Source organism: Acipenser ruthenus, chromosome 20, assembly GCF_902713425.1.
Source record: "Acipenser ruthenus chromosome 20, fAciRut3.2 maternal haplotype, whole genome shotgun sequence".
Lineage (NCBI taxonomy): Eukaryota > Metazoa > Chordata > Actinopteri > Acipenseriformes > Acipenseridae > Acipenser > Acipenser ruthenus.
The window spans coordinates 17,069,492-17,092,282 of NC_081208.1; the positions used below are offsets into that span (position 1 = coordinate 17,069,492).

A 22,791-nucleotide genomic window follows, 5' to 3' on the forward strand; every position below is an offset into this window, starting at 1 on the left:
ATCAGTGAAGTATTAACATTTTTTTAAGCTACAACCACTACATGTGTAAAGCAGTGCCTATCTTGGGCTCTCGCTATGGCTTTTAAGAGTTTAGATGCAACGTTTTTAAACGCTTAGAATGTTAAAGATGCGCATATCAACCACAGAAGTAACAGCAGCACTAATGGAGGGCTTCTCATGGCAGCTTTGTTGTTTAGAAATTCACAATCTATTAAAACTGAAACGTTTAAAAATCAAAAGGAATCCTACCTTCCAGGTGAAGGGGTTGTTGGCCATGAAAGCCGCCAGCAGCTGGATTGCGTTCTTGCAGACGTTGACTGACTTGTCAACCAGGCGTCCCACTGTGAGAGTCAGCACGTCCCTGAATCGAGCCAAGGGGAGGGCCTGGGAAGAGAGAGAGAGACACACACAAAACAAAATGTCAGCTGGCAAAAACTTGGGTACATAAGTGTGTGATCAGTTTTATTTGACGTCAAGGTTGACCACAGTTATCTTTGTTAAAACCTTTAACTGGTGAGTACAATGATAAAAGGAACTAGCACTTAACCACAAGGTTTGCAACAGGGCTGGTTAATTGCTGTGTGTATGTGCTATGTGTTGTGTTTGCAGTGCTCTTCATCGTATGAAGGAGTTGGTGTCGTGCAGGTGCTCCTGCAGCAGGGGGTGGTTAAATCGCTGTGTGTGTGTGTGTACACGTTGTGGGTTACCTTCTTGTTGACGATGCGGGTGAAGGTCTGCAGCATTCTCGATCGTACGAAAGAGTTAGTGTCGTGCAGGTGCTCCTGCAGCAGGAGGGGGTTAAATCGCTGTGTGTGTACACGTTGTGGGTTACCTTCTTGTTGACGATGCGGGTGAAGGTCTGCAGCATTCTCGATCGTACGAAGGAGTTGGTGTCGTGCAGGTGCTCCTGCAGCGTGTCCAGGAACTGGTCCCGGGCGTCCCTCCCCGACTCCTCCAGCTCCTCCCCACTCAGCACCTGAGACACCATCTCACCCATCACCTCCAGCACTGCCATGCGCATGGTGTAGCTCTGAGGGGGAGCAGAACAAGGACAGGAACAAAAGCACATTAGAAAACAAAACGCACTGAACAATCAACACCTACATTCATTGTATGCATATGGAATATTTGCCTTACGAGCAGACAGATTCCTACAGGATAGAAGCTCAGAATAGGAATGCGTTTGCTCTGAGTATCACAACTTCTGATACTGAACAGGGATGGAAATATGCCTCCTAAATATGCGTCCTATTGCATAGCAGTTTCCACAATTCCAGGTTTTAATACCAGCTTGATTAGCAACAGTGTATAGGTAACAAGCTCAGGTGAGTTATTAAACTCAATTAAACCAGGAATGGATCAAACTGCTATGCAATGGGAGTCTTATTTCTATCCCTGCTGAAGTCTGATTCCTATACAGCTACTGTCAGCCTGCATTTCATTGCGACAGGGAAAGTGGTTCAGGCTTATAGGTCAGTTTTGGACTAGTGGGCTAAATGATGGTTAATATAACCGTAAAATACAAGACCAAAGGCTGGCTGCATAAAACAGCTTTCCTAGACCACGGAGCAGTCATGTTCTTAATGATTATTTTACCTAAAATAACAAAATTAGGTAGTCCAAGATTAGTGGTCATCTAGGTCTGTGAAACCAGCCACTTAAGTAGAACACTTAATGATGCATTTCCCCTTAACTAGGGTATCGACTATCAAATGTGTTAAGCTGCTTTTAGCAACACCCCTAAGCTCAAGAAACAAGGGGAAAACTAAGGGGAAGTTTTATGCAACTGGCCCCAGATCTAGACCCTGATAAGTGGAGGAGTGTGCAGTGCAGAGCTCGTCCCTCACCTCCCCATCCAGGTGGTCCAGCAGCACACTGATACTGGGCAGCATGGCGGCAGGGATGCATGCTGCCAGCTCGGTGAGGAAGGCAGCGTAGGCTCTGACCCCCGACCCCTCGCGACTCAGCTCCTCCGGGCTCTTCTGACCGATCTCCCTGTAAAAACACACACAGGGCTGAACTGAGGGGAACACACAAAGAGCAGAGCAAGTGAGTCTGAACTGAGGGGAAACACGCACACACACAGGGAGAGCGAGAGACTGAACTGAGGGGAACACACACACAGGGGAGAGTGAGAGACTGAACTGAGGGGAACACACACACAGGGGAGAGTGATAGACTGAACTGAGGGGAACACACACACACAGGGGAGAGTGATAGACTGAACTGAGGGGAACACACACACACAGGGGAGAGTGAGAGACTGAACTGAGGGGAACACACACACACAGGGGAGAGTGAGAGACTGAACTGAGGGGAACACACACACACAGGGGAGAGTGAGAGACTGAACTGAGGGGAACACACACACAGGGGAGAGTGAGAGACTGAACTGAGGGGAACACACACACAGGGGAGAGTGATAGACTGAACTGAGGGGAACACACACACACAGGGGAGAGTGAGAGACTGAACTGAGGGGAACACACACACACACACAGGGGAGAGTGAGAGACTGAACTGAGGGGAACACACACAGGGGAGAGCGAGAGACTGAACTGAGGGGAACACACACACACAGGGGAGAGTGATAGACTGAACTGAGGGGAACACACACACACAGGGGAGAGTGATAGACTGAACTGAGGGGAACACACACACACAGGGGAGAGTGAGAGACTGAACTGAGGGGAACACACACACACAGGGGAGAGTGAGAGACTGAACTGAGGGGAACACACACACAGGGGAGAGTGATAGACTGAACTGAGGGGAACACACACACACAGGGGAGAGTGAGAGACTGAACTGAGGGGAACACACACACACACACAGGGGAAAGTGAGAGACTGAACTGAGGGGAACACACACACAGGGGAGAGTGATAGACTGAACTGAGGGGAACACACACACACACACAGGGGAGAGTGATAGACTGAACTGAGGGGAACACACACACACAGGGGAGAGTGAGAGACTGAACTGAGGGGAACACACACACACAGGGGAGAGTGAGAGACTGAACTGAGGGGAACACACACACACAGGGGAGAGTGAGAGACTGAACTGAGGGGAACACACACACACACACAGGGGAGAGTGATAGACTGAACTGAGGGGAACACACACACAGGGGAGAGTGAGAGACTGAACTGAGGGGAACACACACACACACACAGGGGAGAGTGAGAGACTGAACTGAGGGGAACACACACACAGGGGAGAGCGAGAGACTGAACTGAGGGGAACACACACACACACACAGGGGAGAGTGAGAGACTGAACTGAGGGGAACACACACACACACACAGGGGAGAGTGATAGACTGAACTGAGGGGAACACACACACAGGGGAGAGTGAGAGACTGAACTGAGGGGAACACACACACACACACAGGGGAGAGTGAGAGACTGAACTGAGGGGAACACACACACAGGGGAGAGCGAGAGACTGAACTGAGGGGAACACACACACACACAGGGGAGAGTGATAGACTGAACTGAGGGGAACACACACACACAGGGGAGAGTGATAGACTGAACTGAGGGGAACACACACACACAGGGGAGAGTGAGAGACTGAACTGAGGGGAACACACACACACAGGGGAGAGCGAGAGACTGAACTGAGGGGGAACACACACACACAGGGGAGAGCAATAGACTGAACTGAGGGGAGCGCACACACACAGGGGAGAGCGAGAGACTGAACTGAGGGGAACACACACAGGGGAGAGTGATAGACTGAACTGAGGGGAGCGCACACACACAGGGGAGAGCGAGTGAGACTGAACTGATGGGAACGTGCACACGCACACACAGACCAGAGGATGTTGAACAATAATGACATTTCCAACCATCAGGTATTATTTTAAAATAAGCACTTAATTTGTCCAATTAAGTAATTTAGGGTACAGTAGGAACAAAAATCAGGATTGGAGCCTCCTGCTCTAAATGAATGAATAAAGTCGAGCAGTGGTTTCCCTGCAGGGTTACAGGCTGATGGAGGCTCTTACCTCATGACCTCCCCCACGATGCTCCGTACTCCGTACTCAGAGACCCACAGACTGACAGCCTGCACACACACAGGGGCAAGGTGCTCGAAGTGCTGCAGCAGCTGAATGATCTTCACACTCGCACCTGAGAGAGAGAGAGAGACACACACACACACACACGTTTAATGCTGCAGGATGAACAGATTATTCTGCTGCAGCCATGGTAACCTACAGGTCTGACAGTGACTCACACTGCCAGGAATTAACCGTTGCAACAGTTAATCAGACAATTAAATTCCTCTTGTAGCCACATGATTAGCATTACAGTACTTAATAACCAGCCTGGTTCCCCATCTCAAAAAGCACCATTAGCTTGAACATTTCAATAGGCTTGAGAGCGTGTAAAGTTATCAGTGCATCTGCAATACGTTATCCACTGGGAATGTGTGCATTATATTGCTGTAATAAATACTATTGCACAAACAGATTATTAGGATTGAGCTCTCCAAAGAAATCAGGTGAGAGTCATTAGTGTTGATCAGACCGATTTACCATTCCATGTGAAACAAGTGAAGAAACAGCTGCTTGGACTTTGGTTGATTGGAGAACAGCAATCCACACAAACAAGCAGATATTCAAGCATTTTTCCCAGCGCTAGTAAGAATGCGAGCGACTGTCTGACGAGTCGAGCACCATCTATTCCTTCTCTGCCCCCCTCTCACCCAGTAGGTGGTTGTATTTCTTCACCAGCACTCCCAGTAAGTGGATCACTCCGTCTCGGGTCCCCTTGCTCTTCACCTGGTTGATAGCAGGGTTTTCCAGGAGCTTGTAGCAGCAGCAGGTCACACAACTGAGAAAGAGATAAAGAGGAAATGGGAGCCAATACTGGACAGCTTCTATTATCCAAACTAACTGGGACCAGAGGGTGTTCGGATAAATCGAACTGTTCTGATAATCCAATGACGACAGGGACTCCTCCCCCTCCCCCACCCCAAATCATGAAACCTCCTAAAAAGATATAATGCAACCCTTTACCTGTCAATATGTAACACATAATACTGCACTTTTCTGTAAATACCAGCAATTGACAGCTGGTTAGCGCATTTCTTTCTTTTTTTAAAAACAGGGCAGAAGAGCACAGCACACAACAGGACAGGTTTCCAAGGGGCTGTTTGGATAATCCAGGTGTTCAGATAATCAAAGTTTTACTGTATAAGCAGCAGAAGGCATTTTGGAAACTGGAGCCATTTTAGTTCTGGCCGGGAGCTGGGATTGCATGACAGCTATACAGCATGTGAAGCCAAGATGGCGGGTGCTGCTACGCAGTTTCCCCAACATGAGGCCAGCTTTTAGGCCATTGCATACTAATGGCAAGCACACATTTGATCATCAGAATTCTAGAAACTAGAGTTTCACACACATAGAAGCTTCACAGAAAGACAGCGACAGCCACACTCAAACAGACAGCTTGACCGACGCACTGACCTGGTGAACTCTTCCTCCACCAGCGACATGTTCCAGAGGCGTCTGATATCAAGCTGCAGCAGCTGGATGAGAGCCTGCAACACCCCCTCCCTCTCCGACTCCCAGTCAAACCCCGCAATGCCCTTAGACTTCACCTTCTTACTGCCCTGAACAGAGAAAGAACACAACATGGCCAGTCAGACAGACTCACACACTCCACCTCCAACTCCCAATCGAACACAGCGTAGCCCTCGGACTTCACCTTCTTACTGCCCTGATCAGAGGAAAAACAATACACAGACCAGTCATGCTGCAATTAAATGACAATTACAAGACATCACATTATTTTTTTTACATACAATTACATTATTTTTATTCCACATTTTTTTTACATACAATTACCAATTTATACAGTTGGGTTTTTACTGGAGCAATCTAGGTAAAGTACCTTGCTCAAGGGTACAGCAGCAGTGTCCCCCAGGTGGGATTGAACCCACGACCCTCCGGTCAAGAATCCAGAGCCCTAACCACTACTCTACACTGCTGCCCCTCATCTCTGTCCGTCTGTCGCACCCTACAAGGCGAACAAAATAACTGTTCAATTTTCAGAAATCTTCTCCTAACTTATATCATAGACAGCTTTCAGGTTGCATTTGGTTATAAACCGATTAACGGTTAGTTTTATTTCACGTGCATGCTGGGCTTTATGTCTGTGTCATTAAAACTCAATTTGGAACTTGGTTGCTAATAGTATATTCAGATTTATCTTGATATATGGAGGCACCTGTCTTTCACACTTACTTTTCCATGTACATAGAGTAGATGGAAGTCTTGGCTCTCGGCCATGGGTGTGCGTTATGTGTTGATAAGACAACTCAAATAAAAAAAAGTTTTAGCCCAGCTGACTGAAGTAGAATTTTAAAAACACACTAAGTTAATAATTCCTCAAACTTTGGGCAATTCCATTGGAATGTGTTGCAGTAAAATACAATACTGTAGAGGGGTCACTAAGCTATGGCTCCCGGGCCATAGCTGGCTCTTTGAATGAGCAAATAAGGCTTAGCTGTATTAGTGGCATCCACACTAATGTACCGCTGCTTGACTCATCACACTACCACATTGCTGTTCTTTTAGACCCACTCTGCTCTGACCGGTGTTTCTGTTCCTTCAGTCTGATTCCGAGTATAGGGTTTGATTTGGTGGAACGACTGGCTCTTCACAAACCACTTGCTCTAAATTTCTATTCAGTTTGGCTCTTGTACTAAAAGGGTGGTGACCACTGGTATAGAGGATGCCTCAGGGCCATCTTTCATAGAAACAAGACCCCAAATCATCTAGCTCTCCTATAATACTAGATACACATGGACTGTGGTTTAGCATTCTTTCAACTGAAGAAAATCTAAAAAAACACACAAGAAACGTAATGAAAACACAAATTCATGATTAGGGTATTTGTTGGCTTTTTTTTTCTTCTAGTTTTTATTAAAAGCTAAACCTTTCCTTCAAAAAGCAGAAATGCATTTACGCAACATCCATGATGCAGTCGGGAATGTTACTGCAGTTTGAGGACTTAAAATAAAACACACAGCAATACAAGTACTCGACACAAAACAAGCAGATTGACACACCAATGTCCTCTCATGAAGCCATATATACACAATTTGTGAACTGTACAGCAGCACCCCCCCCCCCACCCCTTCCCCCCCACAGTGGTCTACAGGCAGGCTGTGCTCAGACCTTGCTGGTGGCAGTGACGATGCCAGGCTTGAAGGCGTCGTTCTCGAATGATTCTGCCAGCTTGCTGAGCAGGAAACAGCTCATCTTCACAGTGTTGAGCAGGTCCCTGCGCTGAGCAGAGTCCAGAGAGGCATCGTCCAGCTGGGCAGGGAGAGCGGAGGACAGGCGCGACACCACTAGAGAGAGACAGAGAAAAAAAAAAAAAAAACATTTAAAAACGAAACACAATCAGTGCATTAGATGTGTTTACAAGTCTGCTGTTTTGAGTGGAGTTCTCGTTCCTATACTACTACATTGCAACACTATAGCAGGCCGCAGTTCTGCTAAGCAAGTTTATTTATTTTTTAATATAGGGATGAACTACTTACAAGACCTAGAAAAAGTATCTGTCTCTGGTTGTGCCATCAGATTACCAAAGATTAGTGCTCACGCCTCACTGGCGGTTCAACATGGGGGGTGCTGCTCTCTGGCTGTGCCCCCCTTGCCCTCTCTCTCGGCCCTCGTGTTCGCACCTACCCTCAGTCAGGAGGCCCACTCCTCTGGGCCCCTGTGTGTTTGGGATGAGGGGTGCAAGTTCCTGTCGGCTCGCCCTTACAGCTGAGGAGCAAGACTACGCCCCGTCAACCAAGATTACGAGCCAGGGTCACCGGGGGGGGTCAGCTAACCAGAGAACACATACCCCAACCAATGAGAGCTCACCATTGCCATTGCATCATCATGTGGCAGAGACAGATAAAGGGACGGACTCAAAAAAATACAGTAAAGATACATACAGTACACTCACTGGATAATTGGACCCAGTTTGATTTGTTCAGTTACTGGTAGTATTATGTACCATAATAAAAATGCTTAGTCCAGTATTGGTTTCATTTATTTCAATTTTATTTAAAAAAAAAAAAAAAACAATAAAACACCCCACCAGCAATACCAGCGTTAAGCATTTCACACACAGGATTCCTATATTGCAGACTGGTTTCTATACAGCTGCCATGCGATAGAAGCAGGGTTCAGATTATAGGTCACAGGGATGGGGGGAAAAAAAATAAAATAAAAAAAATAAAACCAAAAAAAAACAACCTCCCTTTGCAAAGCAGTTTGATTCATTCCTGGGAGAATAGCCAGAGTCTACTGCAGTTACTGCTGAACTCATTATAAAGGGATTAGCTCCAACTTGACTGTTTGTGACTTCATAACGGGGTCTCAAATTCAAATTGCAGACAACTTACTTTAGTTTTCAGCTACTAAAACAAATATTCAACCATGTCACTGAACGTTTAAACTTAAACATAAAAGTCTAAGATCTCAACCCTTGAATTCAGGTATTTACCTTGCACCAGCAGCTCCAAGGTCTCCTCTTTCAAAGGAGTCTCTGCAGATTGGAAATGGCTAGAAAGAGAAACAGATTTGTAAGACACTTGCAACAGGTACAATTAGGGCTGGAACTGTATTTAACAGTTTGAGTTGAACTGAAACTACCTTTACTAGGAACAAACCATGAACTCACAGGGATGAAAATAAGACTCCTATTGCACAGCAGCTTCACCCATGCCAGATTTTAATACGAGCTGGATTAGCCACAGTGTAAAGTTAACAAGCTCAGGTGTGATTTGCAGTAAAACCAGGAATGGATCCAACCTCTGTGCAATTGGAGTCTTACGGTTTTTCAATCCCTGAACTGCAAAGCATACCACAGATAAGATATTGCTTTTAAATAGTCTATCAAGCAGACAGGATGCCCTCAGATTTCCAGAATGGTGAGCTCACTCCAGACTGGTGTGCAGAGATTGACAGTGTCATCGCGACCCCCCCCCCCCACCCCATCCCTCTCTCCTGTCAGCCCCCCCTGTGGTCAGACTGCTGATACTTCACACAGCAGACCTTCAGGGGGTGCTGTTCACTGTCGGCCCGCCCTTACAGCAAACGAGCCACACTGCGCAGCGTCTGCCAAGATTACAGGCCTGTTGAGAGAGGGTCACATGACAGCTGCCCATACACAGAGCCAATCAAGTCGCATTCGCCTTGGAATCATCACCGGGCATGGCAAAAACACAAACAGGTTACTAGAGATGCAACGATACACTCATGTCTCAGTATACATCGTGATACAGGCGATGGTCCAGATGGGCTACTTGTATGATGCATACTACAATCAAATCACTTAATGGACTATTTTGTTAGAAGACAATTAATGAGTTAGAGAAGGTATGTATTCATACCAACTACAAAAAAAAAAAAACACTACATTCAAGAACCACTTGGTGATCTACAATGAGCCATGTTCTGTTTTTGGTCTTGTATAAAAGATACTATATCATGTAAAGAAAGTACCATGATTCATCATTACACCTCTACAGGAAGGAATGAATCTGCACGACCAAAACTGTAAAACCCAACTATTTCACAGGGAATCTTGCTTTGATTTTATCCATTTATTCTTAAAAATCGCATCCTGGTGCATTGTGTAAACCACTGTAGGTGGAAACTCATGTAAAATGGTTAACACTAGTGCTAAATATAGAAATACAATAGCTTTCAATGACATTTAGACTACAGGTCTAGTCAAACTTCTGTTGAATGTCAGTTTATTATTTCTAAAATTTAAAAGGTCTTTAAAAAACACACTAAAATCAAGTCCTACTACAATAGGATAGTATTAATGGGAAACGACAGAGTACCCTGAAGTTGTACATGTTTAATATATTAAAACATACATTTACAGCCTTAGCAATCAAGAAATAAGACTCCTATTGCATAGCAGTTTCAATCATTATAGGTTTTATTAGACGCTTGATTAGCCACAGTGTGTCTAATCAAGCTCAGTTGTGTCTTATTAGAAACTCGCAGTAAAGCCAGGACTGGATCAAACTGCTATTCAATGAGAATCTTACTTCCAGCTCTGAAATCTTGTGTTTCTGCAGTACTCACTACAAGACGCTGTAGGGTGTGTCAAAGTGTTCCAGGATGCATAGCGGCCCTTTACTGCGCAGGGCAGCACGGAAGCCTGAACGAAAGAAGAGATTATTTATCTTTGCAATTCTATAATATGGGAAAGTGAATCTGGCTGGTTATAAAGTAGTTTACAAAGTAAACTTTAAATCACAGGAAGATCAGTCAAGCAAACAGCACATCTGGGCCAATGCCTTCGTCAGACAGTGGAATGAGTTCAAACAGCAAGTAGCTCCACTGGAGTCCACCTAGGAAAGAAACAGATCAAGTTTTGCCTGCTCCTAGTTTTATCTGTGCAGTGACGAGTATACAGCATTGCAACAGCACATCAGAAATTTTAAATGTATCTTTGTCTCTGGTTGTGCCATCAGATTACCAAAGATTAGTGCTCACGCCTCACTGGCGGTTCAACGTGGGGGGTGCTGCTCTCTGGCTGTGCCCCCCTTGCCCTCTCTCTCGGCCCTCGTGTTCGCACCTCCCCTCAGTCAGGAGGCCCACTCCTCTGGGCCCCTGTGTGTTTGGGAAGAGGGGGTGCAAGTTCCTGTCGGCTCGCCCTTACAGCTGAGGAGCAAGACTGCGCCCCGTCAACCAAGATTACGAGCCAGGGTCACCGGGGGGGTCAGCTAACCAGAGAACACATACCCCAACCAATGAGAGCTCACCGTTGCCATTGCATCATCATGTGGCATTAGAGACAGCTGAAATATATCAATCTATCACATTTTGCAGCTACTATACACAAGCTTGAAAAATATTCTGAAATTTCAGGGCAGTTAAAGTTTAATACCCCAAATCCTCATTTATAGACCATTTTAATACAAAACAGGTTGCACCACAGGGACGCAAATAAGACTCCTATTGCAGAGCAGTTTCACCCATTCCAGATTTGAAATAGCTACTTTAACATTGGAGTTAAGACCATAGAAGAATCGCATTTAGGGCAATTAATTTCACTTTTCAACAGTCGATATTGACTGTTGGTGTCAGCGGCAATCTCACTCACCACATTAACATCCTCTGCATCGGCGGCCATTACGAAATCGGAGCACAAAGAGAACGCGTCACGTGTTTTAAAGAATGTTGTAGTTTTACACTGACCCGTCTTTCTCTGCACCTCTTGCTAAAGTTTTACTCACCAGAGATTTGAGCGCCGAGCTGCCGCACAGACAACACGTCCTGCACTACGTACTGATTGATCCCTCCGCTCTTCACCAAGTCTCGCACAGACAGCGGGATGTTAAAATCAAAAGACATTTTCTACCTAAGAAAAAAAAAAAAAAAGTAGTTATCGAAAATATCCACCGAGACAACGAGAAACACACACACCGTACAATTGGTAATACTATTAAATATGAAGTACTTCCAAAAACAAATTGTTTATTGTATTTGAAAATACATTTACCGGTATTTCCCTCCCGTCCCTCACCTTCCGTTACTCCTCTGATAATTTTGAATTCAACGCGCCAATGACTTCTCTGGTGGCGCATTTCAAACGCGTCATCAAGCGCGGCTCTTACCCTAATAAAGAAATAGGGTGTATCCAATAGAGCCATGTCTGATTGATAGCGAGGCTCGTTCCCAACTACAAGAACAAACGCAGTTAGCATCAAGAATTACCCATAACTATAATCAAACATACCTAAAACATTCTGAACATACACTGAAATGTTAAATTGTTCACATGTAATTTAGATCAGTTTTTGTGAATAACTGTAATACAACACAGGTTTTATGAAATTGCTCTGCAATAATAAAAAAAAAAAGGTAAAATCTGCATACAGAGCCGTTGCACCATAAATTACATAATATCATGAAACAATTGCTTTTCATTGCACATTGACAACAAATACAGTAACTTACCAGAACCGATTCTTTTGAGGAGACAGGCTCACGTGTCCTAAATTAGCAACACTGCCCCCCCTCGCTTCATTTATTGTATGAGGACTGAGAGGGGGCGGAGCTTGTAAGCTTCCAATTGGGGGCGTGTTGTTTTAGCCCCACCTTTCTCATTGGATATTCTGTCCGGTAAGGACGCCCCTTCTGCTTCGGAAGAGTGGCTGGCTTTGTTTGTGACTGCAAGATGGCGGCCGGAATGTATCTGGAACACTATTTGGACAGTAAGTGCAAAAAAAAAAAAAAAAAAAAAAAAAAGTAATAATAATAATAATAATAATATTATTGTGGGAAAAAAAATCCTTTCCTAAGCCCGACACATCATCTTTTTTTCTGGGGTATTGCAAAGTGAGGTATTACATTATTTGTTAATAACGAAGGTAAATAAAGGAATTTCAGACATTTTTATGTGTATCTATATACTGATGGAACTGGCGGTCTGCTCGCGAAATAAATTAATTATACATTAGCATAATTATAATTAAGACCGAGTTTTGGTGCCGTTTGTTTTTGGAGACGGCAAAAACGACCAAATGCTATAATCACAATCTAATGCAGCATTGATTCAACTACATTAGCATATGTTTTACAGCATAACAGTGTGGTATTATTGTATACCTCCGAGTCGTGCAGGACAGTGTTGTGTAACACAGTTATACACATTATAGTATCAGTTAGCGATGCATGCTGTATGGGAACGTGTTTAATTACAATTCTGCAGTCAAAGCGGTGCTCACACGCTAAATAAGATTGTTCAACAAGAAGTTGTCTGCGAAGAATATTTACACCGGCAATGCTTTTTTATGGGTTAGCTTTCAGTGGTGTATGCTGCTGTCAGAAATACATACAGAATAAAGGGTAGCTAGTTTTTACACTTTCCGGTTTGTTTACATTTTTACGCTCGGCTGTTATTTTCGAGGTTATTTTCTGTGTACAAACGTGTTCTGGTGTTTTAAAGCAGGCTGTTTAGGAAAGCGTTATAATAATAATAATAATAATAATAATAATAATAATAATAATAATAATAATAATAATAATAAAACCGTTTTTTGAAGGAAACTCGATGTTAAATGTGGCCCTTCTGTTTTGAACGACATTACTGTACTTACAAGCAGCCGTAGACATATTTCTGTTTGACTGTGTGTATATTCACTAAACACACGTCCATAAAAACTGTCCGACAAATTCAAACTGTTTCATGATTCGGCTCTCGAAGTATCCAATTTATTGAAGTTTTTATGGATTTGATTTTGAAAAGAATACAAGGACAACTTTAAAGTCTTTGATAGAAGCAAGTTTAGTTAAATGCTGCAACATGTTGAATGAGCAGAAAACTGCCGAGGCGAGTGTAAGTCGCCTCCTAGCTATACATTGGTGTGTATGGGCCTATTATATGCCACGTCCCCATTGGAACCTCAGAATGTCAATGCCAAATCATTCGAAACGTTTAAAGCACAACGGGTTCGATATAACAAAATTCAATACATTAATGTCAGCTTTTTACCTGTACCCTTTTAAATCACTGTAAATACTGACAGACCAGGATCATGTAAATCAATGGTCCTGTTCTGTATGCTTTTATTTTGAATTACAGTTTTTTGTGATTGTTTTAAGTGTTTTTGTTCTGTTTTCAATAATTTGTCTCATTTTGCCATTTATTTTATAATGTTATTTCTTGTTGCGTTCTCCTGCTTAAAAATGAGATCAGTATCTCAAAGGTTAAATACATTTAATTTGTTCGATTTTATCGACTTATAATCTGTTTGCGGTGGTTCCCTCTGATCAAGTTGAGAGTAGACTTTCTCTTGCACTCTTTATATGACAGACAGACCCTGACACGGTAAAAAGTGGGAGAATGAAATCCACTCTCAACTTGATTAGGAGCCAACCAAACTTTACAGTTAACATGTGTAGTCCTGTGGGTAGTGGTGAACTTAACATAGGGAAGCAGTGTGGAGTAGCGGTTAGGGCTCTGTACCCTTGACCGGAGGGTCGTGTGTTCAATCCCCGATGGGGGACACTGCTGCTGTACCCTTGAGCAAGGTACTTTACCTAGATTGCTCCAGTAAAAATCCAACTGTATAAATGGGTACTTGTATGTAAAAATAATGTGATATCTTGTAACAATTGTAGGTCGCCCTGGATAAGGGTGTCTGCTAAGAAATTAATAATAATAATAATAATAATAATAATAATAATAATAATAATAATAATAATAATAATAATAATAATAATTGCTGGATTATTTTACTAGTACATGCAGCATTAGGGGGTTCATGGGCATAAGTGACAGCAAGCTCTGCTAACGAAACGGAGGAAAGGAAAACTAAAAGCTGGCGTGTCTGTCTGCTTGCAGGTATTGAGAATCTGCCATTTGAGCTGCAGAGGAACTTTCAGCTAATGAGAGATCTGGACCAGAGAACAGAAGGTAAGGAAAATCCACTCCTAATACTGCAGGTGTTTCAGTTTCAAAATGAGAGCTAGCATTAGTAATATGATGAAGACCAGGACATATGGATGTAAATAGGACTCCCATTGCATAACAGTTTGATCCATTCCTAGTGTTACTAAAAGTTTACATTGACACATCTGAGCTTGTTTCATACACAGGGGCTAATCAAGCTTGTATTTAAACCTGGAATGGGTGACACTGCCGTCTTATTTACATCCCCGAGTAGGTATAGAATAGTATTGAGTAAGAATTAGCAATGAAATGTTTAATGTTCTCTAAATACACCTCAACACAGTATCCCCAGAATCTGAACCCCTCAGTAACATGGGAAGTACTGTTAATATCAAGTTTTATGATAATCAGATAAGCGGTTCTTTAGATATATGTGGAGTGTGACCCACGTCCTTACGAATTCCTGCAGTGTACCCCCTCAAAGGGCGTTTCATCACCAGCGTGGGGCAATAAGGAGTAGGCATTACACTGATAGGAATACATATGAGGGCTTCTTGTTTGAATATACTGTCAAAATTTAAACGAATATTCGAATTGTCTTTACATTTTGAATTATCTAGAAGTATAATTTGTCCCATATTACAGTAAAAGAAAGTCTTCTATCCCATCAAATCACCTGTCAAAGAAGGGAGAAGAGAAACAGTCTTCTGGACAGTAAAACGGGGATGGGAACAAGATTTCCATTGCATAGCAGTTTGATCCATTTGTGCTTTTAGTATGAGTTTAATAAGACACACCTGATCTTGTTACCTATACAAACTGTGGCTAATCAAGCTCCTCATAAAACCTGGGACGGGTGGAACTGCTGTGCAAAAGGAGTCTTATGTCCATCCCTGTAGAATGCAGTGGTTTACGTTGCATCTTTTTGATCCAGTCCATTATAAATTCTGTTATATGAATGAATATGAACATGGATGTTTTAGCTGCTTAATACATTTCAAGTCTTGTATTTGCCCCTCTTCTAATTTCTAATGTGATCTGAGTGTGTGTGTGTGTGTGTGTGTGTGTGTGTGCGTGCCTCTGCATTAGTGCTGATTATTTGAGCTCTCAACAGAAATCGGGTGGTGACAATCAGGCGAGGCTGATTTACAATTCACATTAAAACTAGTGAAGAAGCAGTTGCGTTTCTCAGACTGGAGAACAGCGATCCACACAAACCCAAGCAGTTGTTTCTTCACTTGTTTTCATGTGAATTGTAAATCGGCCCAATCAATAGCAGTGACCCTTGCCTGCGGAGAGTTTGATCCAGACAGTCTCCAGTTCGTGCATCTGTGCTCTGGGCTGCTGGAATGGCTGTGGGTTGAAGTCCATGTTGTTCTCTGATGGATCCCTGTCCCCTGCAGATATGAAGGGCGAGATCGATGGGCTGGCCACGGAGTACACAGCGAATGCGCGCACACTGTCCTCCGAACAGAAGCTCTCCCTGCTGCGACAGATCCAGGAGTCCTACACCAAGTGCAAGGAGTTTGGAGACGACAAGGTGCAGCTCGCCATGCAGACCTACGAGATGGTGAGAGGAACCGCAGAGCAGGACAACACCGCAGGGATGGCAATGAGACTCCTAGTGCACAGCAGTGTGAGCCATTCCTGGTTTTACTAGTAGTTAGTAAAACACACCTGAGCTTGTTAACTACACACACTGGATAATCAAGCTCGTAGTGAAACCTGGAATGGGTGAAGCTGCTGTGCAATAGGAGTCTTATTTCTATCCCAGTATTCAGCAATCATACACTGTCTTTTTTCTTTTTTTCTTTTTGTTTCTCTGTGTCTGAATACTTTTAAGTAATTTTTCAATGCCCAGTTTAATTCTCTCTGCCTGTGTGTCTGTCTCTGTGTTTGTGACTCTGTCTGTGTCTGCCTATCCATCAGGTTGATAAGCACATTCGACGGCTGGACACGGACCTGGCTCGGTTCGAAGCCGATCTGAAGGAGAAACAGATCGAATCCACGGACTACGACTCCTCATCCAGCAAGGGCAAGAAGAGTGAGAGAGAGAGAGAGAGAGAGAGAGAGAGAGAGAGAGAGAGAGAGAGAGACACACACACACACACACAAACAAATACTGCATTCTTATCCATTAGCCAATTTGATTTAATTTCTTGAATTTAAATTCAGATGTAGAGTCACACGGGCCCTATGTATAAGTAATCAACACGGCCATCTAGATTCATGAATACTAAACTATATTTAAATTAAAAACAATCCAAAACAAGAAACACCCTTTAGATTACTCCTGACTTAAAGCTCAATTAATTGGGGCCTCTTTGTGACCATGATCACTGGACGTTGTCGCCCCACTGGCACCCACTGCACACATTCACACCATCACACATTCACAGAGTCCGACAATCAGACCAAGCAAACACAGAGCGATGACTCGGGACTGCTGCCTCAAAGACTGTCTGACACTTGAATTGGGGGCATATTTAAAAACAAAAATAATAAAACATTTATTTATTTATTTATTTGTTTATTTATTTATCTGAATTCAGTGCTTCACTCTCGTGGTTTATGGTGTCACCAGAACCCCTTGATGCAGTTATAACCTTGTAATTCACTGCAGCGCGTCTATTGTTCTATATATTTGTACAAAGCAATTTGGGTTTGAAGCATTTGGCTTGACTCAAACACTCTTTAAAAAGTAGATGCAAAGCTTGAGAAACATACTTAAAAAAAATTAAGTCATTTTGGCTCCAGTGTGGTGTTAGAATCCAGTTTGTTGCATAAAGCACCTTTGATATTAAAGTTTAACGCTAAAGGATACGTTTCCCCTGATCTGGGGTATATTATTATTATTATTTGTTTATTTAGCAGATGCCTTTATCCAAAGCGACTTACAGAGTCTAGGGTGTGTGAACTATGCATCAGCTGCAGAGTCACTTACAATTACGTCTTACCCGAAAGACAAAGCACAAGGAGGTTAAGTGACTTGCTCAGGGTCACACAATGAGTCAGTGGCTGAGGTGGGATTTGAACCGGGGACCTCCTGGTTACAAGCCCTTTTCTTTAACCACTGGACCACACAGCCTCCTAATAGATTGAAGTGGGTTTGATTGCTTTCTGGGCTGCCCGTAAACCCAAGCAATGGGAAAGCGAAAGTGGTAATTAAGTACTGTGAAGTGGTAGATGATGTGAAGGTTTGCTTTAACGGCCTGTGCGTCTCTTTGTTTCTTATCTCACTGTGTCTCAGCAGGAAAGAAAGCCTCTGAGCTGCAGCACGTCAAGTACAGCTCTGAGCTGGTGATGTCAGCGACACCCGGTTAGTGCAGCTCCAGCACGACACAGAAACACATTAACACAAGGAGAAAATATTTTCTCCTTGTGTTGGATGTGTTTCTGTGTGATATTTTCTCCTTGTGTTGGATGTGTTTCTGTGTGATATTTTCTCCTTGTGATGGATGTGATTCTGTGTGATATTTTCTCCTTGTGTTAATGTGTTTCTGTGTCGTGCTGGAGCTGCACTAACCGGTGTCGCTGACATCACCAGCTAACACAAGGAGAAAATATCACACAGAAACACATCCAACACAAGGAGAAAATATCACACAGAAACACATCCAACACAATGAGAAAATATCACACAGAAACACATCCAACACAATGAGAACATATCACACAGAAACACATCCAACACAAGGAGAAAATATCACACAGAAAGACATCCAACACAATGAGAAAATATCACACAGAAACACATCCAACACAAGGAGAAATTATCACACAGAAACACATCCAACACAAGGAGAAAATATCACACAGAAACACATCCAACACAAGGAGAAAATATCACACAGAAAGACATCCAACACAATGAGAAAATATCACACAGAAACACATCCAACACAATGAGAAAATATCACACAGAAACACATCCAACACAATGAGAAAATATCACACAGAAACACATCCAACACAATGAGAAAATATCACACAGAAACACATCCAACACAAGGAGAAAATATCACACAGAAACACATCCAACACAATGAGAAAATATCACACAGAAACACATCCAACACAAGGAGAAAATATCACACAGAAACACATCCAACACAACGAGAAAATATCACACAGAAACACATCCAACACAAGGAGAAAATATCACACAGAAACACATCCAACACAAGGAGAAAATATCACACAGAAACACATCCAACACAAGGAGAAAATATCACACAGAAACACATCCAACACAACGAGAAAATATCACACAGAAACACATCCAACACAACGAGAAAATATTACAGACACATCTAACACAAGGAGAAAATATCACACAGACACAAACTAACGCAGATATGCACAAACTAATACAGATACACACACCCAAACAAACACTCGCGCAGTCTAACACAGACACACACACACTCTCGCACACAGACGTGGACTCGCACAAACACATGCACACTCACACATTCTAATACAGACACACACACAGACTCGAACACTCAGCACACACAAACTAACAGACACATTCACACACACACACACACACACACACTATTACAAACAAGCGTACAAACACACTGAGTCACGCATTTTGACTTTACTATCTGAGTGAGGACATTGCATTCTCCCATTAAATGATAACACTTCTCTCTCCTTCTCAGCAGAGGTCAGGGGTCAGAAAGATAAGAAGGTTGCCCGCACCAGGTCAAAGGTGAAGAATTCGGACGATGAGAGCAGTCCTAAGAACGGACAGAAAAAACTAAAACTGGTGCACTCGTGAGTACAGAGCTCTCCTTACAAAACATCTGAGTGGAGATGCAGCCCTTAAAGAAGCTATGACCATCTTTCAAATCCATTCACTGATCTCCTACTAGCTGTGGTCACCCCCACTTTTTAAAGGAATGCGTATTAACAGTTTATTATCAATTTCCTCACCTCTTATTAGCTTTACTAGCCAAAGACAGCTTTACTAAGTCACGCCAGTGTAAAATCCATGTCCTACCTTATCATGAGCAACGTAATGGAGTGCTTACCAAGACTTATTTAAAATCCATTTCAGGAATGGAAATAAGACTCCTATTGCATCGCAGGTTCACCCATTCCAGGCTTTATACAAGCTTGACTTGTCCCAGTGTGTCGGCAACAAACTCAGCTGAGTCTTATTAAACTCATTGCATTACAATCATTATTATTTATTTATTCAGCAGACGCCTTTATCCAAGGTGACTTACAGGTGTTACAGGGCAGTACAGGGTTACAATTCAAGCTGAATATTTAAATATAGTGTAGATTACAGTAAGTGCAATAATACTACTACAATATGAACTAGGGTTAAAACAAGTTATATCTACAATGATGTGCTTAGGTCAGGCAAGTTCAGTGTAAAACCAGTAATGGCTCAAATGCAAGTCTCATTTCTATCCCTGTATTTTGCATTAAGGTTATCAACTTTCTGTTAGAAACCTGACCAAGCCCTTCATTAATCTCCTCCCCCAGGACGGAGTATAGCGCCCCCGCTGTTACCTTTGGGAACGTGCACCCCTCTGATGTGCTGGACATGCCAGTGGACCCCAATGAACCCACATACTGTCTGTGTCATCAGGTCTCATACGGGGAGATGATCGGCTGTGACAATCCTGACGTGAGTGTAGGGGGGCGGGGTACAAGAGTACAAGTGAGGAGGGGAAGGGGGTACAGTGGGGTGAGGTACGGGGGGATGGGGCATGTGAAAATACTGATATTGTAATTAAAGTAGGGGAGTAAGAGGACACAGGAAATGGAAGAGAGAAAGAGGGAGAGAGGGAACCAGTCCTTTCCTGATGTCTTATTGGTGTCTTTGTGTCTGTCTTGTGAATTTGCAGTGCTCCATCGAGTGGTTTCATTTTGCCTGCGTTGGACTCACGACTAAACCGCGAGGAAAGTGGTAAGTAGAAACATCACATTGCTGGTATTACTGCACAGGACCTGGCGAAGGTCATTAGGACATTACACCAGGGTGGGAATAAGGCTCCTATTGCATACAGTTTAACCCATTCCAGGTTTTACTACACGCTTGATTAGCCACAGTGTGGAGTTAACAAGCTTGGCTGTGTCTTATTAAACTCATAGTAAAACCAGGAATGGATCAAACTGCTATGCAATAGTCTTATTTCCATCCCTGTATACATTAAAGCAAATCTAACAGTAAGGTTTCTTTGCTACCTGCAACAGACAAAGTTATTCTGAATGGAACATGTTATTATCATTGAATATGTTTTTATAAATATATCATTATACAAATGAAAAAATATAAATTACAAAAAAAAAAACAGGAATATACCATGAACAATAAATTATATGAATTGAACCAAGCTAAAATATTTCTTTTCGTTCTTTCTTGTTCCTTTTTCTTTCAGGTACTGTCCTCGATGCTCACAAGACAGAAAGAAGAAGTGAACAGTTTGAGAAGCAGTCAGTCTGCACCCTGAACACAAAATGTGTTTTGTTATTTTGTTTTTGAGGCGGGTGCCCCCCTGTAATGCATTGGAATCGAAACTCTGTCACACTGCAACAGAAAACTAGTTCAAAAGAGCAACAATATAGTGTAGCGCCGATTCGAACTGTAGTCTTAATAGCAACAAACTAGACTAGACTGGACTAGAATTGCATTGCAACAGCAGTTTGAGATCATTAGACTAGACTGCATTAGAATTACATTCTAACTGTAGTTTGAGATCACTAGACTAGACTGGAATTACATTGTAACTGCAGTTTGAGATCACTAGGCTGCACTGGAATTACATTGTAACTGCAGTTTGAGATCACTGGACTGGAATTACATTGTAACTGCAGTTTGATATAACTAGACTAGACTGTAGCAGAATTACTTTGTAACTGCAGTTTGAGATCACTAGACTGCACTGGAATTACATTGTAACTGCAGTTTGAGATCACTAGACTAGACTGCACTGGAATTACATTGTAACTGCAGTTTGATATAACTAGACTAGCAGAATTACATTGTAACTACAGTTTGAGATCACTAGACTGTAATGGAATTACATTGAAACTGCAGTTTGAGATCACTAGACTGGACTGGAATTACATTGATACTGCAGTTTGAGATCACTAGACTAGACCACTAGAATTACTGTACATTGTAACTGCAGTTTGAGATCACTAGGCTGTGCAAAAATTACATTGTAACTGCAGTTTGAGATCAGTAGACTAGACTGCAGTGGAATTACATTGAAACTTCAGTTTGAGATCATTAGACTGCACTAGAATTACTGTATATTGGAGCTGCAGTTTGAGATCACTGTAGCTCATTTTAGATCTGTTAATTTGAGGTGCGTTTGTTTTGATATTATTTCATAGTAAACCCCTGACAGCATTAATTTAAAAACCTGACTGTTAACATTTTCCAGGATAGCTAACATTTTACTTTCTGCGTAAAACTTCAAAGCTATTTTTCCTATGAGCTGGATAGTGTGTAATAGGTATTAGCAATTACTAAATCATGAGATATAAAGTGTTTTTTGTTTATGTAATAATCCCCTAAAATATGACTTGCCTCTCACTTCCACCTGCTCGCTATCTTGGTGTCAATGTGCAGTTTTTAGCAAAACGGTTTTAAAGAGAACTCCTAGTATGCAACACACCTCTTTTTACTTTCAGGTAGGCTTGTACTTTTCTTCCTGTTTTTTTCTTTGTGTGAAGTTGTCCCCACCCCCTCAGCGCCTTCTTTCTTGTCAGCAACCAATCAGCTGTTTCATCTCGTGACTGACATGGTTTGACCCCTAAGACACTGCTGAGGTGAAATGAACGAGGAAGTGTATCTTTGACGAGGGGTTCCTAAACTAATGGGTCGCGGGGGCAACAGTAGTCTGTGTATTTCCCTGCCTTGGCCCATCTGAAAGCAAGGCATGCAAACTGATAACTGTTCAACCTATTTTATTTTTTCTACAATTGAAAATGCAAGTGTGCTGTAATGTACTTCTTTCATTACAGCACAGTGCGTTACTGTGTGAGGGAAGCGCAGGACAGGAATCATTTAGGGAACTGTTTCATCAGCCAGAGAGTCTTTTCATTATTATTATTTTAAATTAAAAGGGGTTATGATTATTGAAGTTGGGCATTCTCTGGATTATGGAGCAACATAGTCTGCCCAGTAGAGTTCGTTCACACGAAAAAACAAAACAGCTTTTTATTATGTTTCCCCAGTTGAACAAAATTGTATTAAATCAATCAGGAGAATGGAACTCTCTTCTAAACAGTTAAATAAAGGGGCGTCATCTAGGGTGTAATAATACCCTAATGTCATTATACACGTGAAGGGCATTCATATATAAAATGAAACCAAGT

At 42.6% G+C, this 22,791-nt stretch overlaps 2 protein-coding genes and 3 non-coding genes across 12 annotated transcripts in view; 1 reads left to right on the forward strand and 4 right to left on the reverse strand.

Moving 5' to 3' along the window:
- The window catches only part of ncapd2 (non-SMC condensin I complex, subunit D2), a 29,983-nt gene extending 17,869 nt beyond the window's left edge, over positions 1–12,114 (reverse strand). The window contains exons 1-12 of one of the 4 annotated variants that reach the window (XM_034041914.3): positions 12,003–12,114; positions 11,569–11,724; positions 11,279–11,403; positions 10,122–10,197; positions 8,524–8,582; positions 7,197–7,372; positions 5,481–5,626; positions 4,718–4,845; positions 4,017–4,140; positions 1,848–1,995; positions 833–1,030; positions 250–384 (exon numbers count right to left, since the gene is read on the reverse strand). In XM_034041914.3, coding sequence (XP_033897805.3) covers positions 250–384; positions 833–1,030; positions 1,848–1,995; positions 4,017–4,140; positions 4,718–4,845; positions 5,481–5,626; positions 7,197–7,372; positions 8,524–8,582; positions 10,122–10,197; positions 11,279–11,396 — 1,308 coding nt within the window. In that variant the 5' untranslated portion in view covers positions 11,397–11,403; positions 11,569–11,724; positions 12,003–12,114. Of the gene's footprint in view, positions 1–249; positions 385–832; positions 1,031–1,847; positions 1,996–4,016; positions 4,141–4,717; positions 4,846–5,480; positions 5,627–7,196; positions 7,373–8,523; positions 8,583–10,121; positions 10,198–11,278; positions 11,404–11,544; positions 11,725–12,002 lie in introns of all 4 variants that reach the window. The other 3 variants (XM_034041913.3, XM_058994033.1, XM_058994032.1) reach the window with 3 other exon arrangements.
- On the reverse strand, positions 7,596–7,920 carry LOC117426001 (small nucleolar RNA U85). The gene has a single exon (XR_004548077.3). It is a non-coding gene; the product is annotated as a small nucleolar RNA U85 (small nucleolar RNA).
- On the reverse strand, positions 8,930–9,233 carry LOC117426002 (small nucleolar RNA U85). Its single transcript, XR_004548078.3, has one exon. It is a non-coding gene; the product is annotated as a small nucleolar RNA U85 (small nucleolar RNA).
- On the reverse strand, positions 10,505–10,829 carry LOC117426000 (small nucleolar RNA U85). The gene has a single exon (XR_004548076.3). It is a non-coding gene; the product is annotated as a small nucleolar RNA U85 (small nucleolar RNA).
- A 31-nt stretch (positions 12,115–12,145) lies between the features above and the next one.
- LOC117963686 (inhibitor of growth protein 4) lies at positions 12,146–22,429 on the forward strand. 5 transcript variants are annotated; one of them, XM_058994040.1, is made up of 9 exons: positions 12,146–12,259; positions 14,392–14,463; positions 15,843–16,009; positions 16,369–16,483; positions 17,690–17,758; positions 19,110–19,224; positions 19,945–20,089; positions 20,310–20,371; positions 20,844–22,429. In XM_058994040.1, exons 1-9 carry the CDS (start codon positions 12,223–12,225, stop codon positions 20,881–20,883), a joined length of 822 nt encoding a protein of 273 aa, XP_058850023.1. In that variant the 5' UTR covers positions 12,146–12,222; the 3' UTR covers positions 20,884–22,429. The 5 variants fall into 5 exon arrangements, with proteins under 5 accessions (XP_058850023.1, XP_058850025.1, XP_058850024.1 ...); XM_058994042.1 differs by having other exon boundaries at positions 19,113–19,224; XM_058994041.1 differs by having other exon boundaries at positions 17,693–17,758.
- The last annotated feature ends 362 nt before the right edge of the window (positions 22,430–22,791 follow it).